General features: G+C 42.4%; 1 protein-coding gene across 1 annotated transcript; it reads left to right on the top strand.

The window, feature by feature from the left end:
- Positions 1–5370: 5370 nt before the first annotated feature.
- LOC137097947 (phospholipase A2 inhibitor and Ly6/PLAUR domain-containing protein-like) lies at positions 5371–18170 on the top strand. Its single transcript, XM_067473418.1, has 5 exons — positions 5371–5413; positions 8099–8215; positions 10420–10569; positions 14921–15061; positions 18021–18170. Exons 1-5 carry the CDS (start codon positions 5371–5373, stop codon positions 18164–18166), a joined length of 597 nt encoding a protein of 198 aa, XP_067329519.1. The 3' UTR covers positions 18167–18170.
- The last annotated feature ends 2351 nt before the right edge of the window (positions 18171–20521 follow it).

The raw sequence follows: 20521 nt of genomic DNA, 5'->3' as shown, positions 1-20521 counted from the left end.
CACTTTCAAAAAATGGGACAAAGTGTGCTGGCAAAATGCAAACTCTTCCCAGCAAAAGAACAACTTTACAGGAAGAGCCATAAGTGCATAGAGCGAGAGAATCGAAACTTCATTAGCATCTAATAGGTCAATTCTCTATCAAAGGCCCCTTTACACTGCCATATAATTCAGATTATCAAATTGGATAAGACACATTCTCTGCTTTGAACTGTTAGGACATGTAAAAAATCAGTTGGTGAGTGTATTAACTGAAAATGCAAAGCATGAAGCTGATTGTTTGGGACATGCCCAAGAAGCTAGCCAAATCTGGGAGTTTTGACAACAGTTACATATTTGGGCTTTAGCTGTGCAGGAGCTTGCAGACAGAGAGAGAGACAGTTCTTTCATCATGAGCTGCTGGAAGGGGAACTTCCACATGGGCACCTAAATATAATTCGAATCTCTCTGAAAGGATGTTGTGTGAGTCAATGCAACTGTTCGCATGATTGTATATATGTTGCTCTGCATTACAAAGAGTAAACTTCTTATTCTTTACTGATCATCTGTGTGGCATATTTTCTTTCTCTGGCAAGACAATGTGTGGATTGATAAAATGTGAACTACATGTGATTTTCATTCCACCATACACTGGATTATATGAGTCTACACTGCTATATAATCCAGTTCAAAGCAGACAATCTGGATTTATATGGCTGTGCAGATGGGGCCAAATTGTGACTTTTATAGCCCCTTCTACACTTATCTGTCCAGGTTATCTGCTTTGAACTGGATTATATGGCAATCTTGATAATCTGGATTATATGACAGTGGAAAAAAACCCAAATGTCTCAAAGAGCAATTTTGGCAAACCAAAATTAAGCAATATGCAACTTCTTCTTTAGCTAGTAATGTGGTGTAAACTTTAGGTTTGGCAGATATGGAGGGAATTGGGCTAGATTGGAAGGAAAAAGGCAGGATATACATTGAATAAATTAATCTATATCCCAGAATCCATTTGAACATATTTGCATATCCTTCTTGTTCCTTCCTCATGTCTCCCTGTTGCCTTTCCTCACAAAATGCAGAACGTAACATGGATGGGACTTTGTCTTTTGCCTTTATTACTGTGCAAAGCTCCTGGCATGCTCATAACAATCATATCAAGTCTCCAATATGTCATCTTGACAGTTTCACATTAGGTTTGCTCATGACACACCAAAGTCAAACAATGTGACACAATTGGGAGGCAATCTCTGTAATATTCCCCCTTCACAGTCATGTATGTGGCACTATATTTTCTAATGTTTGTTTCATCACTACTGGAAACCATTTGTGAAAGTTGCCTGCACTGTACCTAGTAATAAAGGCTTCCTTTGGCAAAGGAATAGACCAATTTTACAATACATGTAGTACAGTGTTTGTCAACCTTTCTAATGCTGTGACCTCTTAATACAGTTCCTCATGCTGTGGTGACCCCCAACCATAACATTATTTTCGTTGCTACTTCATAACTGTAATTTTGCTACTTTTATGAATTGTAATGTAAATATCTGATATGCAGGATGTATTTTTATTCACTGGACCAAATTTGGCACAAATACCCAATATGCCCAAATTTGAATATTGGTGAGGTTGGGGCAGAATTGATTTTGTCATTTGGGAGTTATAGTTGCTGGGATTTAGAGTTAACCTACAATCAAAGACCATTCTGAACTCCATCAATGTTGTAATTGAACCAAAGTTGGCGCACAGAACTCCCATGATCAACAGAAAATACTGGAAGGGTTTGGTGAGCATTGATCTTGAGTTTTGGAGTTGTAGTTCACCTACAGCCAGAGAGCACTGTGGACTCAAACAATGATGAATCTAGACCACACTTGGCTCAATATGCCCAAATGTGAACACTGATGGAGTTTGGGGGAAATAGACCTTGACATTTGGGAGTTGTAGTTGCTGGGATTTATAGTTCACCTACAATCAAAGAGCATTTATTTATTTATTTATTTATTTATTTATTTATTTATTTATTGTATTTATATAGCAATTTTCTCACCCTGAGAGGGACTCAAAGCGATGATAGAATTGGGTCAAACTTCCCACACAGAACTCCCATGACCAACAGAAAATACCTGAGGGATTTGGGAGGAATTGATAGTGATTTAGGAGAGAGCTCACCCCTCCCCACTTACAGTCTGTGAAACAGCCCTCCCCTTAGCTGAGAGGTCAGCTGAAAGGCCAGCCAATCACAGCAGGAGGAGGGCTTTTTGCCCTCTGTTTCCAAAAAGGTAGAGAAGGACTGGTGGAGTCTTCTCTTCCAAAGGGGTTCCTAAAGCCATCATGTGTTTTCTGATGGTCTTTGGTGACCCTTCTGAAACCCTTCCTACACTTCTTCACTTCACTTCACTTTATTTCTTAATTAGTCGCTCTCCACCAAGGTGCTCCAAGCGACTTACAATCTAAAATAGCATTTACACAATATAAAAACATTCAACATAAAAACATTCAACAGTGACTATTTGGCAAATTAGATCTGATTACTTAAATGCACAACCAAACAGCCAAGTCTTGAGTGCCTTTACAAAAGGTTGCAACTCCGACATTGCTCTAATGTATGGAGGCAATGAGTTCCACAGAATTGGAGCATAGGTTGAAAAAGCTCTACGCCTTTTAGCTTCCAGGTGTACCTCCCAAGGGCCCGGGATGTATAGGAGATTTTCCTGGGTGGATCGAGGTGACCACTGATGGAGAAAAGGAATGAGGCGGTCCCTAAGACTCCCCCCCAGGGGTCGCGACCCCCAGGTTAAGAAATATTGATGTAGTAGTTTGAGCATTGTACTATGACTATGGGGACCAGGATTTGATTTGCTGTTTGGCCATAGAAATCCATTGGATGATTTTGGGTGAATCACAGAATCTCAGCCCCAGAAACCCCTTTAGAGTTGCCAAGAGTTGGAAACAATATGAAAGCACATAATAAAACACATTCATTTTACTTTTATTACTCAATCCACCCAAAGATGCATATTTCCTCCTCTTTCCCCTTTCATAACAATGGCCTGAATTCCATCATCAGTTCCATCTAGAGCAGTCCTGTGCATTCAGTACACTTTACTTATGTCTTGACTCACCATGGATTGACTCAGTAAATTTACTCTGCTTGGGAATTGACCAATATGATTCAGGACTATTTGAGAAGCGGGAACCACACGTATAAGAGAGAATTATGCTTATAAACAGAAGCTGGGGGAAAATACCACAGTGATGTCATAATGACAACAAGCAGAAGGGTATTTTCAGAGCTGTCACCTGGGTAACTCTAGCAGACATGTTCTGGAAAGCTATCTCAGCTCCAGTAACGATCCTTGTTTCTCATAGAGAATGTGTCATTAAGATAATTATGGAACCAACTATGAAATAGCAGTTTTCTTTGGAACACAAATGGTATCCAGTTTCTTGACAGTGTCTGATCAATGGCACATAACTGACTGCTAAAGACCTCATGTTGGATTCAAAAACCACACAAAAGAGGCCAGCACATGTAATTGCCAACTGTGTATTTACTCCAATGTAAGTTCTACTGAGTTATATTGGACTTACTCCCAGGTAAGTGTGCATAGGAGCCCCTAGTGGTGCAGTGGGTTAAATCACTGAGCTGCTGAATTTGCTGACCGAAAGATTGGCGGTTCAAATCTAGGGAGCGGAGTGAGCTCCCACTGTTAGCCCCATCTTCTGCTAACCAAGAAAACATGCAAATATGAGTACGAGGGTTGATTGAAAAGTAATGCCTCCATCTTCATTACTTGGGTTTGGATGGGAATATTTTAATACATCAAACGTAGATGTAATCCTTAGAATGTGCTCTTTAACTATCACTATTCACTTTTCCACATAATCATGAGACAATTGAATACATTTCTGCCAACAATGAACAAGTTTTCTGAAGCTGTCATGGAAGAAGTTGACATTCTATTTCCTCAACCAGAGTCTCGCAGTTCTCTCATTCTGGGTACCCATCATGCACAGATCTTCTGATAGCCAAGCAAAGCAATAATGTGACCCATATGTTCTTGTGAAATGCCAATTATGCATTTCGACGATCATCCTGAATCAATCTGTCAAACTTTTGCTTTTGAAACTCGATGGTTGCTGTCACAGGACATCCAACTCTTTGTTTGTTATGCAAGTCAGATGTTCCCACCTCAACATCTTTAAACTTACTTGCCCAATGACGCACAGTACTCACATTAACACAATCACCATAAACAGCTTGTATTCTCTGATTAATCTCCTTTGGGGTGACACCTTCTGCTGTCAAGAATTCAATGACTGCATGTGGCTTAAGTTGCATTGACCGATGTCTGCACAGGGTTCCATACTTTGCACTTTAACAACACAACCGTTCAATGCTAAGGCTTCCCGCCAAAATGGAACTGTAGAGGAGAGTCTACTGAACAAGCCAGTACCTGCCACATACCAGTACTCCCATCTGTGGAGGAGTTGTGAAGGTGGAGGCATTACTTTTCACTCAACTCTCATAGATCAATAGGTACTGCCTCAGCAGGAAGGTAACAGGACTCCATGCAGTCATGACAGCGACATGACCTTGGAGGTGTCTATGGACAATGCTGGCTCTTCAGCTTAGAAATGGAGATGAGCACCAACCCCCAGAGTTGGACATGACTAGATTTAATGTCAAGGGGAAACCTTTACTTTTACCTTAAGTGTGCATAATGCCAAAACACATTCAAATGAAGGCAAATCACAATGTACTCCGGATAGTTAATTTTGGAAGGCATTTTTTGCACTACACTTTAAAGCCTCCACAGTGTAAAGAGACAAAATTAATACCAATCAAAAGAGAAATTTGTATTTAGAATTCCAAATCTATCTATCTATCTATCTATCTATCTATCTATCTATCTATCTATCTATCTATCTATCTATCATAGGGAAAATAATTTAAAATGGTGTTCATCCTTCCAGATATATTATGCAATCCCTTTTCTGCGCTCTCCCTTCACCCTGTTATCCTGTCTAGACATGGGAATAAGATTAGTAGTCTTAGGGAAGCTATCCAAAGTACCAGGCTTATTTTAAAGGATAATATTCAGCACCTTGCACAATTCTTTTTTTAAAATTGCTATTCCAGGATAGACACACTGTTGCAGTGATTCTCAACCTGTGGGTCCCCGGGTGTTTTGACCTACAACTCCCAGAAATCCCAGCTAGTTTACCAACTGTTAGGATTTTTGGGAGTTGAAGGCCAAAACATTTGGGGACTCACAGGTTGGGAGCCATTGCTCTACTAACTTAGACCAACTTAGATACTTCTCCTGCAGATGCTACCTAAGCCCCAATTTTCCTTTCTTTTTCTGATATGTTCTCAAGACTATGCTGACATCGCTGATCTGTTTCCTTTCCCTGCTTGCTACAGGTAAGTCCATCTATATAAATAAAAATGTAATGTTCATTTGTGGGATTAATATAACTCAAAAACCACTGGAAGAATTGACACCAAATTTGGACACAATACACCTATCAGGCCAACGAGTGACTGTCACTCAGAAAAACACTAAAATTATTATTATTATTATTATTATTATTATTATCTTTATTTGTACCCCACTAGCATCTCCCAAAGGACTCGATGCGGCTTACAAAGGCCAAGGCCTCAAAACACAACACAACAATACAACACCTAAAGCAAAATTAAAAACAGTTAAAGCAATATTAACGACATGCAATAAACAATACATCAAAACACTATGAAAACTGGGCCAGGCCAGAGTAAGGGGTACAGGATTAAAAGTGCTGATGTGATAGGTGGTATGTGAGGATTGTAGGGCAAGTGCAGTGTGCAGTGTGCAGCAATCTTAGTTCTACTAAAGTGCTTCTGGGACTTGTTATTGGAGATTCCTATTCTGGAAAGGCACATCGGAATAGCCAGGTCTTCAAGTTCTTTCTAAAGACTACCAATGTAGGGGCCTGTCTGAGATCTTTTGGGAGGGCATTCCAGAGTCGGGGGGCCCCCACAGAGAAGGCCCTGTCTCGTGTCCCCACCAAGCGCGCCTGCGACACAGGCGGAATCACGAGCAGGGCCTCTCCGGATGACCCAGCAGAAGAGACTTAAAAGTCAAAAAAGAAAAATTACATTACAACACATGCACAAAACCATATATGTATATATGCAAACACACATATACACATATACACAAATATATATACATACACATATAGACACACAAAGCACATATACACAGACTGGGCCCCAGCAATGCATGGCAGGGGATGGCTAGTAGAATATAATCCTTTATTATATTCTAGGGATGGGCAGTACACATGAATTATCCATCTGAATACTTTGGAGTTTCCTCTGCTCCAGTTTGCAGCAGTTGCTACAGGCAATAGTAGTGGTGGTAGGGATAGTAATGACAGAACTAAAGCCACATCAACCCAAATAAAATAGTGGTGAAAAAGAAGACAAAAAGGAAGGAGAGGAGGAGGAGGGGGGTTCACTTTTTTGATCTTAGAAGAAGAGAAGACACCACCCCCACCAGAATACAAAACTCTGTTTCTGTATTAGCTAGCCCAGTAGATGGGTCCTTCAGTCCAGGCAACATTGGTGCTTGAGTATAGATCTATTGTTTAGACAAGGGATTTCTAGTTCCATGTTCCATGTTTCCTTTTGTTCATGGCTCATGATTCCAAGTTTTGAGGACTGTTCCTGCATCTCATGTCTTGGATTTATTCTGGTTTTGTATTCCTGGTTTTTGATGTTACTCCTGTACTTTGATTTCTGTGGATTATTCCTGATATTTGGACTTCGAATGTTAAAGTCAACTGCAGTAGCCCTCAACAGAGAAACCACTCAGAGGGCAAGAGAGAGCCAATGCAGGCATGCATTACTAAGCCCACCATGTCTTAGGACTAGGACAATGCTTTCCAGTTTAGCCTTCCAGTTTTTTTTTGAGTTAAGACCACCATTACTCCCATCCAGAACTTTGAAAAATGAATGTTGGGGAGTCCAGCTCCTAGAATCCCTTAACCAGAACTCCGTCATAAGGAGTTATGTGTATTGGAGTTCTGCTATAGCTCTGCTATTTCCAAAGAAGCCTGTACTTTATAAGAGATTAGCTTGGGGACCTGGTGCTACCCGGGTTATTAGAGAAAGTGGGTAATGGCGGTTCTGTATGCCAAGTTTGGTCTTTATTGGTCATTGGATGATGGTTGCATTGTTTTGAAGTCCCATCATCCATGGTCCACCCTCCTCCAAACAGCAGCAGGATATAGAGTGGGTCATGGGGGTTCTGTGTGGCAAGTTTGGTCTTTATCAGTCATTGGATGAGGGTGGCAGTGGTTTCAGTGAGTGAGTGAAGGTACTGCAAGTCCCATCATCCATGGCCCATCCTCCTTCAAACTGCAGCAGGATGTAGAGTGGGTCATGGGGGCTCTGTGTGCCAAGTTTGGACCTGGTCTGTGATTTGTAGGGGCTACAATGATCTGTGGAAAGTGAATCGGGTGAAGGTACTGCAAATCCCATCATTTGTGGCCCATCCTGCCCTAAACTGCACTAGCTTGTAAAGTTGGCCATTGTTTGGTCCTGATCCGTGCCAAGTTTGCCAAGTTTGGTCCTGATCCATCCTTGGTGTGGGCCACAGTACTCTAAGGAAGTGAGTTAAAGTACTGCAAGTCCCGTCATCCATGGTCCATCCTTGCTGAAACTGCACCAGAATGTAGAGTGGGTCTTGGGGGGGGGGGGTCTGTGTGCCAGGTTTGGTTTTGTTCTGTCATTGTTGAGGGCCACAAGGTGTTTTGGACTTCAACTCCAACCATTTCTGACAGCCTCAGGCCCCTTTCCTTTTCCCTCTGCTACCTCGGAATGTTGGGGGTGGTCAATCAGAGACCATATGCAAATTGTACCACAGTGGCAGCCAATCAGAACGCTGCCACATACACCTCCCGTCCTCCGCATACAAACACTGACTTTTATTATATACATAGATAGATTGAGAGGTTGGCAACAACATGATGTGACAGAGGAGTAATCTTACTCAAGAATGAAGAAGATGGAACTGACCTTAGTTCTTCATATTATTATTTGGCTGTTTCTCCAATCTAGGTTTTTGCTTGCTGTGTGAACGCTGTAGCAGCACCAATTCCACATGTTCAGGGCCACCATATTCTTGCCCAAAGAAACAAAAGCATTGTCTCATCGTCACTACAGAATATTTATTAGGTAGGTATGGCACAGGTCTAGGCTATCTGAAGACCATCTCTTCCTTGGTAAGCCAATTGAAGATCTAAAATCTTTGAGAAGGGAGCTTCTCTAGGTGCCACTATCTTCTGTAAGAACAGAAAGGAGTAGGTTGTGATGCTCTGGACCTATATAAAAATGTCATTGCGTTTATTAGATATATTGTGGTAAAGCATAATTATGCATGCAAACTATGGTTAGCTATGGTTAAAGGGGTATGGAAGTTTCCCTACTAATGGAGATTGGAGTGGGTTGGGGGGGCGAGGGGGTAGGGGAGGAAAGGTTTTAAAAAATTGGATAAAAATGGGAAAAAAAGGGAAAAAAAGTTTATTGAAAAGAAAAAGAAAAAAGGAAAAAATAGTAAAAAATATGTAAAAATAAAAATAAAATCTTCTTGTTGACTTCTGAATTCTTTTCCTGTCTGGGAAATTGATCTCTTGCATATAAATTTGCATACAAATACCCTACAGATTGGACTTTACTAGACATTTTTTTCAAAAAAAAAAACCCCTTAGATGGACATGACGTAATTATTATGAGAAGACAGAGAGACTAATTACAATTTATATGTTTCTAAAGTCTTTCTAAAGTGTTTCCAAAGTAAGGTTCACTTGGAGCAGGGACTACTTAACCAGGGACTACTTAACCAGGGACCACTTGACCAGGGACCACTTTCCAACATTAGTACCAAAAGGGTTACAAATCAGTTTTTGGTGAACTTTAGATTCAGTTTAGTTATTTGGGGTGCAGGGCTTTTTACATTCTCTGCCATAGGGCTCCTTGCCTTCCCAAACTACATTTCCCAGAGTTCTGTGCTTTCTTTCCCAATGAACTCTGCTCGGTTTCCCCTCTCCTAACAGTGAGAGGTGAGGAGCCATTAATGGTAAGAGGCCATTAATTTAAAGAGGCATACTTTTTGGCTTTGCTTTGCTTCCTTGTGCTGAAAATAAAACTGACTTTTGGGAGGCTTCTGAAATTTACAAAATGCAAATGAAAAAGTATAGGGTAAGTTTCGATTCTTAAGTTTTTGGCATGGCCCCAACCATGTGTTTGATATCGCCTCATAGGTACGAATGTGAGAAATCTGATATATATATATATAGTATAAGGCGCGACTTGAGAAACTGCAAGTCGCTTCTGGTGTGAGAGAATTGGCCGTCTGCAAGGACGTTGCCCAGGTGACGCCCAGATGAATTGATGTTTTATCATCCTTGTGGGAGGCTTCTCTCATGTTCCTGCATGAGAAGCTGGAGCTGATAGAGGGAGCTCATCCGCCTTTCCCCGGATTCGAACCTGCGACCTGTCGGTCTTCAGTCCTGCCGTCACAGGGCTTTAACCCTCTGCGCCACTGGGGGCTCCCACAAATTTATTTGGGGTTCTTTTACCCCGCCCTTCTCACCCCGAAGGGGACTCAGGGCGGCTTACAAAAGCAAGGCACAATTTGATGCCTGCATCATAAAAACAATCAAACACAAAATTACATCAGTACACAGTTAACACCAAATATACATTATAACCATAAAATCAATAAAATCAATAAAACCAAATACAAACCCAGTTTTTCCTCTTACATGGTCGGCATTCGCTACTCATTGATCTAGTTTTACGTTCCACTTCATCAATCCTGCTGGTCTTACTCACCTTGTTGTCTGATTTAATTGCCGGAGTGCCCAAAGGCCTGGTCCCATAATCAAGTCTTCACACTTCTCCTAAAGGCGAGGAGGGATGATGATGCCCTGATTTCCCCCGGGAGTGAGTTCCACAGGTGAGGGGCCACTACTGAGAAAGCCCTGCTCCTCGTCCCCACCAGCCTCACTTGCGACAGTGGTGGGGTCGATAGCAGGGCCTCTGATATGACTTATGAGGACTAATGAAAAATGCACACCTCTAGTAAGCATCCTCGTGTTTCTGATAAAGCACACAATAATAATAATAGTATTAATAGTAATATTAATAATAATGGACAGAATTCACTTAGAAACATATGTCTTTGTATGAGGACATAGATTTGTGGGAGATGGAACAGAGCATTTCTACGTATTTTCTTTCGGTGTCATGTAGAGCAGCAATACAAGTGACAAATACAATGAACTACGAGTAACCAAATGCTTAACCTGCAAATGTGGAGGGAATGGCTAGACTACATGTATGCTGATGCTGTTGTTGTTCTTCTATGGAAATCCCAGGGAATGAAAGATGGATGTCCACATACAAAGGTTGCACCAGGAAAAGCTACTGTTTCCCATCTTCCACAACCTTTACTTTTCCTTCTCAGCGCAAACGGAGAGCTGCGATGTGTTGCACTAAGCCTCTCTGCAACAGGGGAACTGTCAAATGTGAGTGTCTGAGCTTTTAAACTCCCCCTTCTTCTTCTTCTTCTTCTTCTTCTTCTTCTTTTAAAGCTGATACTGATGAAAATGGTTCCCAACAAAGAGACTGCTTCCTAGAGAATTATTCTTGCAGTTAGGTTGACTAAGATGCAACGAATGCTGGGTTGATTACGTTTAGTACTGCAACTAGGCAATTTCAAACTGTCTGGATCAGGCATGTCCAAAGTTTGGCCAATTGTGCCCCCTGTTTAAATTTCCTCTGGCCCACTCATACAATCATAGAGTTGGAAGAGACCTCATGGGCCATCCAGTCCAACCCCCTGCTAAGAAGCAGGAAAATTGCATTCAAGGCACCCCCGACAGATGGCCATCCAAACTCTGTTTAAAAGCTTCGAAAGAAGGAGCTTCCATCACACTCCGGGGCAGAGAGTTTCACTGCTGAATAGCTCTCTCAGTCAGGAAGTTCTTCCTAATGTTCAGGTGGAATCTCTGAACATTATAGGTAAAGGATTAAAAGAGAGGCAAGGAGTAACAATAAACTTCACTTCTATTTTTCCATTACCACTATTTCTTCATTCCTTCTACTTTCAGTTTAGACTCTGAAGGCCATTGCTGCTTGCAGAATTCTCAGAAGTTACTTTTTGGATGGTATATCCTAGAATCCCCCAACCAGAATGCTGGCTGGGGAATTCTGGAGTGGTAGTACCACAAGAATAATTTTTGCAAGCATTGAGTGATACAGTAAAAAAAACCCCAGACACTCACAAGGGAAGCAGTCAGATGCTGGAGGGAAATCCAGATGGAATCTCCTTTCTTGTAGTTTGAAGCCATTGTTCCGTATCCTAGGCCCCAGGGAAGCAGAAAACAAGCTTGCTCCCTCCTCCCTATGTCTTCCTCTCACATATTTATACATGGCAATTAGCCTTGGTTGATCCAGTTCGTTAATTTCTTAATTTGTTATTAATTCGTTAAATAATTACCTTTAGAAGCGATATCGACTCATTTTGGCAACCCGGAAGTGTTTTTGCCATATCGAAGCTGCGCCTCCATCTTCCTTGCGACTTCCACCAGTGAATCGTAAATGCTGGGGGCGTGGCCTTTAGGAACAGCTGTTCTTGCCCACGCCCACCTCCTTCCTCTTTGCATTGGTGGCTTTGCGAGGTGGGCGTCACTACCTCCCTGGCGACAAGCAGCGATGCGGAAGAGCTGGGCGTAGCCACAGCCACCTCGCAATGCCGCCGATGCAAAGAGGAAGGAGGTAGGTGTGGTCAAACACAGCCCTCCTCGGAGGCCTCACCCCCAGCGACCTCCGAGAAGTGCTGTGCTTGGCCATGCCCACCTCTCCCTTGGACAGCTTGCCAGGGAAGAGAAAGAAAGGTGAGAGATTTAAAAACCAACACTTTAAAAATCTCTCACTTTTCTTTCTCTTCCCTGGCAAGCTGTCCAAGGGAGAGGTGGGCGTGGCCAAGCACAGCAATCCTCGGAGGTCGCTGGGGGCGAGGCCTCCGAGGAACGCTGTGCTTGGCCATGCCCACCTCTCCCTTGGACAGCTTGCCAGGAAAAAGAAATAAGGTGAGAGATTTTAAAAGTGTTAGTTTTAACATCTCCAAGGAGCGCTGTGCTTGGTCACTGGGGGCGAGACCTCCAAGGAGCTTGCTTGACCACGCCCACCTCTCTTTTCTGCCACAAGGGATGGAAGGGAAACTGCAAGATTGTAATGGTTCTGGAGGGAGGGAAGGGCACCTTCCATTAACGAAACAAAGGAAACAATTCGTATTTTCTGGTAATTTCGATCTTTTTTTAAAGAAAATTTCGGAAATAATTTAAAAATCGAACCTCCAGCGCCCCCTACATACGAAACGAGTTTAGAACCATTTTTTTTCTTGATCAACCAAGCCTAATGGCTATCATGCCTCCTCTCAGCCTTCTCTTCTTCAGGCTAAACATGCCCAGCTCTTTAAGTCGCTCATCATAGGGCTTGTTCTCCAGACCCTTGATCATTTTAGTCACCCTCCTCTGGACACATTCCAGCTTGTCAATTGTGGTGCCCAGAATTGGACACAATATTTCAGGTGTGGTCTAACCAAGGCAGAATAGAGGGTTAGCATGACTTCCCTGGATGTAGACACTATACTCCTATTGATGGAGGCCAAAATCCCATTGGCTTTTTTTAGCTGCCACATCACATTGTTGGCTCATGTTTAACTTGTTGTCCACGAGGACTCCAAGATCTTTTTTCACACGTACTGCTCTTGAGCCACGCACCCCCCATTCTGTATCTTTGCATTTCATTTTTTTCTGCCTAAGTGGAGTATCTTGTATTTGTCCCTGTTGAACTTCATTTTGTTAGTTTTGGCCCATCTCTCTAATCTGTTAAGATCGTTTTGCATTCTGCTCCTGTCTTCTGGAGTATTGGCTATCCTTCCCAATTTGGTGTTGTCTGCAAACTTGATGAACATGCCTTCTAAGCATTCATTTAAGTCATCTTGGGTTTCCCTCCTTCCCTTGCTTCTTTCCTTCCTCCCTTTCTTGACTTCCTTCCACTCTTTGTTCCTTCTTACCTTCCTTCTTGGGGTTCAGGGCCCCAGAAAAGGTCAACTCCTCAAGAGTAGAGAAAAGAGATGTCAGCCTCTTTTGTCCCTTCACCCCGAATAAGTGTTGCCTTCTCCTCAGGTGGCTCTGGTCTTGGGCTTCTCATCCCAGTGGCCCTTTGTCTCTTTTCCCCTGCAACTTTTCTTTATTTCTTTGAAAGAAAGGTTCCCCAGTTGCCCTGCTTGCTCCAGACACTGGCTGCTACCATCGCTGCTGCTGCATGTCTGGGAAGAGAGGCTTCTCTCCCTCCCTTCCTTCTCTGCCCCACCTAGTTTTCCAAAAAAGGCTGCCCCTCGCTGCAGCTGCTCCCTTTGGAAGAAAAGGAAAAGGCCAAGCTGCAACAATAAGCCCTTCTTCCACAATCAAAGCCCTCCCGACAGATGGCCATGCCGCCCTTCCTGAAAAACCTCCAAAGAAGGAGATTCCACCAGGCTCTGAGGCAGCATATGCCACTTCTGAATTAACCTGAAGTCATATAACAACAATCCTAGTTTTCCAAAAAGGCTGTCCCTTGCTACAGCTACTCCCTTAAGAAGAAAAGGAAAAGGCCAAGCTGCAGCTATAAGCCCCTCTGCCACAATCAAAGCCCTCCTGACAGATAGCCATGCTGCCCTTCCGGAAAAACCTCCAGAGAAGGAGATTCCACCAGGCTCTGAGGCAGCATGTGCCACTGCTGAATTGACCCGAAGTCACATAACAACAATCCTAGTTAATGTATTGTTGAAGGCTTTCATGGCCGGAATCCCTGGGTTGCTGTGAGTTTTCCAGGCTGTTCCATATTCCAGAAGCATTCTCTCCTGATGTTTCAGCTGCATCTATAGCAGGCATCCTCGGAGGTTGTGAGGCCTAGTTAATTTGACTCTTTCATCAGCCAAAAGCAGGCCCACACTTCCCATTGAAAGACTGGTACATTTACACTGGCGGAAATGGTTCTTCCAATAATTAAATCTGCAATACATTAAAATCTGAATATGTGTAGCCAAGCAATGTTTGAGCCTCATCTGAAGAACACACATTTGCTTTTCCCTCCTGTGCTGGTACAGCTGTACCAGGAGCTTCAGCTTCATTTTTTTCTATTGAGTGTTTGCATATATCCCAAGGTTCCATGCATTTGCAACAAGGTGGCTTCCCTTGGTTTGCATTCATAAGGCTAGCCACCTGTCTATCATTGTTAAGTTTTGGTTCTGCCCCTTTCCCCAGGGCCATGGGAAGAGAGGGAGCCATTTTTAGTTCAGTCTTATAGTGGAAACCTAAGCTACAGGATGTGGATTAGCTCCATCTGGAGAACAAGTCCTATGAGGAGTGGCTTAAAGAGCTAGGCATGTTTAGGCTTCAGAAGAGAAGGCTGAGAGGAGACATGATGATCATGTATAAATATGTGAGAGGAAGTCATAGGGAGGAAGGAGCAAGCTTGTGTTCTGCTGCCCTGGAGACTAGGATGTGGAACAATGGCATCAAAGTACAGGAAAGGGGATTCCACCTGAACATGAGGAAGGACTTTTTGTGAGAGCTGTTCAGCAGTTGAACTCTCTGTTTCAGAGTGTGGTGGAGGCTTTTAAGCAGAGGCTGGACAGCCATCTGTTGGGGGTGATTTGAATGTGATTGTCCTGCTTCTTGGCAGGCTGTTGGATGGCCCATGAGGTCTCTTCCAACTCAATGATTCTATGATGATAATTACCACTTTCTGTTTTGTATCACACATTTCATTTTGCAAGGAGAAGATATGCAGGATATTGCTCCTAACAGTCAATGTGATTCTTCCCAGTGCCACCAATGAATACCAAGCCAAATGGGCTACTCTGTTCTGGATGCTTCTCAAAACAATCTATGTGCAAGCCCACGGAGACCTTAAAATGTCATGGAAAAGAGAGCAAATGTATCTACTACGATATGTCTGTGCAACAGGGTAAGGACTGAGTGGTGAAAACAGAAAGAGAGAGGGAGAGGGAGGGAAACAAACAAATCTGGGTAATTTAGCTAAAACAGATAGTGGAATTTTGTTTGTTGTTTGGGAAGTCTTTTTTGTGTAGGATCATAGCCCAACATTTAGAAACAAACATCTTGAAAAGCTTTAGAGCTTTACTTTTTGGAATACCGTGGTTTCTCCATTTCTGTTCCATATGGGTAAAACTTTCAGGGAACTTTTTATGATCGCCTGGCTCAAACTTTTTATCTCTGCCAGGAATAAATTATACTTTCCTTGAGATCAACAGGGGTAAAGCAGTTACTGCCTCGCCAACATCCAAACATCCTATAACTGTGTTACTGTTTATATAACCCATCCATATCCTCGGGCCTTTTGGAGATCCCAGTCAAAACTAGGCTGAGTGTTACCCAAAGGACATTTTCTTTGGCTGCTTTCAGATGATGGAATGATGCACCAGAGAAATATGTCGGCTGGAGACAATCTCTGAATTTAAAACAGCTGTAAAGACCAGCCTCTTCTAGCAAGCCCATCCAGATAATATAACACAGGGGGTTAAACCACCAGCTGCAAAAACTCTTGCCAATCAAAAAGCTGGCAGTTCAAAGCCACGGGTTGGGGTGAGCTCCTTCCATCAGCCCTAGCTTCTGCCTACCTAGGAGTTTGAAAATAATAATGTGAGTTGATCAATTTGGCAGGGAGGTAAAAGGAGCCCATGAAGACATGCCGGCAATTCAGTCAGAAGGTGTCCACAGACAACAGGCTCCTCGGCATGGTAAATGGAACAAGAGCACCTCCCCATGGCCGGAGTTGAGCACAGCCTCCAGATGCCAGAGATGAAAAGGGGGAAGCCTTTGCCTCTGTCTGTGTACTGTCTGTCTTTGTTGTTAATTGCATAACAGCATTGAATGTTTGCCATATATGTATTCTGTAATTCACCCTGAGTTTCTTGTGGAGGGTGGAATATAAATAAAGATTATTATTATTATTATTAATTTATGAATTTGAAAGGATCTCTTGGTATATTTTAATGCATATTAAATTATTATTATTATTATTATTAATAATAATAATAATAATAATAACCACAACAACTTTATTTTTATACCCCGTCTCCATCTTTCCAAAGGGACTTGGGGTGGCTTACAAAGAGACCAAGCCCAGTCATTCAGAGTTAAAATATAACACATTAAAATGCATAAACAACAGCATAAAACAAAACAAAAACAACATTATAACAACTATAAAAGCAACCATGAAACCAACAACTAATGAATCTGCAATAATGATGAGTTTCTGGGTTATAATTGATGTTATGTGTTGTGTTAGGTGTTGCTGTTCCCCACCCCAATCCATAGAGAGATGATGATCATGAGACCCCTTAAATGATAGTTATTGGCATAGTGGTTAGTTTGTTTTGCTTTGAGTATTGCATGGCATATAGTAGAACAGGGTTCTAGAAACTCAGTGGATAACTTTGGCCCAGTCACTCTTCTTTTTGCAGGCCTACCTACCACACAAGGATCAAGTAGGAATTAAAAAACCCATCCCCATGGTTTTTAGCTCATTGTAGGAGGGATGGGATCCAAAGACAGGATCTAAATAACTTATTAAGGCACAAATACAGAAAGGGGGACCTAGCTTGAAAGTGATACCTGTGAAAAGGATCTGGGGTCTTAGTGGATCTCAAGCTAAACAAGAATCAGCAGATTAATATGGCAACCAAAAAAGCCAATACTGTTCTTGGCTACATAAATGCTGGAATGTAAAATATCCAGATTTGGAGTAGTAGTCCCACTTACTTTGATCAGATGTCTCCCAGGATACTATGCCCAACTGAAGAAGGATATTGACAAGCTGGAACATGATCAGAGAAAGGTGACCAAGATAATAAATGTATTTATTTATTTTGTATCAAAAGCATTGCATAAATTCATATAAAACTGATAAAAATAGAAGGAGCACAAGCAGCTAAATATCTTTTGACCGAAAATGGGCAACAGCAACAGCATTGCCTGTAGCCGCCAACAATTCTTCCTCTGTACATGAGGCAGGGCATAGTGGACAAGCATGCAGATGTGGAATTGTTTGTCCTGCTCCACAGTCACACAAGGTGTGGGGTTCTTTTAGGTAGTGCCATTTTGCCAGGTTGTCTTTTGATTTGCCACTCCACTTCTGAGTTTGAATAAAAGGTATAGAAATAACTTAAGGTAAAAGGCAAAGGTTTTCCCCTGACATTAAGTCCAGTTGTGTCCGACTCTGGGGGTTGGTGCTCATCTCCATTTATAAGCTGAAGAGCCAGCGTTGTCCATAGACACCTCCAAGATCATGTGGCCAGCATGACTTCATGGAGCGCTATTACCTTCCCGCCGGAGCGGGGCTAACAGCGGGAGCTCACGCTGCTCCCCAGATTTGAACCTGCGACCTTTTGGTCAGCAAGTTCAGCAGCTCAGCACTTTAACCCATTGTGCCACCGGGGGCTCAGTAACTTAATAACTTAGGGACTAGATATGCTTAGTTTGGGGAAAAGAAGCCAGAGAGGTGTCATGATAGCCATCTTTAAATATCTGAAGTAATGCCATATAGCAGATGGAGCAAGCTTGTTTTCTGCTGTTCCTGAAATTAGAACAAGGTCCAGTAGATTCAAATTACAAAACAAGAGTTCCAACTTAAATATTAGATGGATTTTTTTATTGTAAGAGCTATTTGATAGTGGAATGGATTGCTTCATATGGTGGTGGACTGACTCTCCATCTTTGGAGGTCCTAAAACAGAGGCTGGATCATATTTTTCATGAGTGCTTTAGTGGTGCATTCCTGCATGGCAGGGACTTGACTAGATGGCCCTGGTAATTCCTTCCGAATCTAGACTGAGTGATTCTATGAAATTAATAACGGTGATATGTTCACAAAGGCTGACTTCTCCCTCTTCTTTGTCCTAGGTGACCAGGTGTACACTTTTGCTAAACGTGGCTGTGGGACCAAGTTCGCCTGTTTGAACAAACCCTATATTGGGGGTATCCCTGGACTGTTTGTAGAGATGATGAAAACTGCTCAGTGTACTCTACCTGCAAGAGGATTCACATGATTTGTTTTTCAACAATCGAAGCTGGCTGAATTGAACATTTGCAGGAGCATTCCTCGAGAGTTTTAAAATATGTATATGCATTGTATCAGATATCATTCTTATTAAGTGTTTTTCATTTTCGCCGTTTTATGAGAGAAGATAATTTGAGCACTTTTCTTTGTGAATGACTGAATCATGTCATATAAAGAGACTTTACTTTAATACTTTTGGGGTGTTTCTAAGTCATTGTATGTTCCCTTTTTCCGGTTAACATGCAATCTTCAGAATTCTGGCAACATGCGCTGTCCAGAATATTGGAAAGTTACTTTTTTGGACTGTATCTCCCAAAATTACCTTCTGATCATACTAGCTGCAGGATTGTGAAAACTGTAGTTCAAGCCTTCCAACATTTCTAAGCTCTGTGCTTCTGTGGGGAAGAAAAACACCACTTTTGTCCACTTTTTGGAACAGTCCATTATTGTCAGCTTCACTTTATAGGCTTTCAAGTTATTATCAACTTATGGTCATCCTATCATAGGTATTTTTTAGAAGATTTGATCAGAGGGGATTTGTCATTGAATCCCTATGATTTCCAAAGGTCAGCCACCAGTTTTCTGTGGCTGAATGATATGAACTGGCTTGTTGTAGGTTTTTTGGACTGTATGGCCATGTTCTAGAAGTATTCTCTCCTGATGTTTCACCTGCATCTATGGCAGGCATCCTGAGAGGTTGTGAGGTCACAACCTACAACAACCCAGTGATTCCGGCCATGAAAGCCTTTGACAATACAATGATATCTCTCTTGAATTGTGGTGCCCAGAATTGGACACAATATTCCTGCTTTGGTTAGACCACACCTGGAATATTGTGTCCAATTCTGGGCACCACAATTCAAGAGAGATATTGACAAGCTGGAATGTGTCCAGAGGAGAGCGACTAAAATGATAAAAGGTCTGGAGAACAAGCCCTATGAGGAGCGGCTTAAGGAGCTGGGCATGTTTAGCCTGAAGAAGAGAAGGCAGAGTGGGGATATGATAGCCATGTATAAATATGTGAGAGAAAGCCACAGGGAGGAGGGAGCAAGCTTGTTTTCTGCTTCCCTGGAGACTAGGACGCGGAACAATGGCTTCAAACTACAAGAGAGGAGATTCCATCTGAACATGAGGAAGAACTTCCTGACTGTGAGAGCCGTTCAGCAGTGGAACTCTCTGCCCCAGAGTGTGGTGGAGGCTCCTTCTTTGGAAGCTTTTAAACAGAGGCTGGATGGCCATCTGTCAGGGGTGATTTGAATGCAATATTCCTGCTTCTTGGCAGGGGGTTGGACTGGATGGCCCATGAGGTCTCTTCCAACTCTTTGATTCTATGATTCTATGATTCTATATGAACCCCAGTCCCTCAGAATCCTAGTCCATCAAGGTGACACAATGGGTTAAACCCTTGTGCTGCTGAACTGCTGACCTGATGATTGGCAGTTCAAATCTGCAAGACAGGATGAGCTCCTGTCTGTCAACTCCAGCTCCTGCCAACCTAGCATTTCGAAAACATGCAAATGTTATCTGGTTATCCTTTTAACTATCCGGTTTTGTGCCTTGGATTATAGATTGGAAGAAAGGTAGCATAAAAAAACAACATTGTGTTGTAAAAAAAAAAGGAAAACATGCAAACGTGAATAGATAAATACTTCAGTGGGAAAAGGCAAAGGGATGCTCCAAGCAATCTTGCTGGCCATACAACCAAGAGGTGACAATGCAGGCTCTTTGGTTTGAAAATGGAGGAAGGCACCTCCCCAGAGCCAGAGATGAGCACCACCTCCAGAAGCAGAAAATGCAAGGAGAAACCCCTGCCTTTGTTTGCGTTTGTTTATCTCATTGTATATAATGCTAAATGCATTGAATGTTTGCCTATGTATTGAAATGCTGGAGGGCCAAAGTTTGTCCATGCCTCATTTAGAGTGTATCATGCAAGAGAGAGAAAGTGTATTTGTGTAGGAAATTTTTATTTACTTGAAAACATGACAAACCAACGCAAATGCAATTTGGCCCTCTCCTGCCCATTCTCATGTGTGGTGTTTGGCTATTTGCCCCAAAGTCCTGCCCTAATTGCACCACTACAAAGCAGTCCTTGGGAGCAATTGTTCCTTTTGGCAAGCCAACAATATTCATGTGACAGGTAAGAATCTTGTTGGTGTCAGACATATGCATAAGTTTCCTTATGCACCTGGCTGTGCTATTCATCAGCGCCTTCTCCATTGCACAGTGGGACAATAAGAAGGAATGTTGGCTGATATACAATTGGCTACACAATCTCTACATTCAGTAGAAGGGTGGTGTAGTGCAACCCATCATGCTAAGTGTATATTTACCCAGTACAAGCACA

The sequence above is a fragment of the Anolis sagrei genome, chromosome X, assembly GCF_037176765.1.
Source record: "Anolis sagrei isolate rAnoSag1 chromosome X, rAnoSag1.mat, whole genome shotgun sequence".
Taxonomy (NCBI): domain Eukaryota; kingdom Metazoa; phylum Chordata; class Lepidosauria; order Squamata; family Dactyloidae; genus Anolis; species Anolis sagrei.
This window is presented reverse-complemented; position numbering and strand designations above follow the sequence as displayed.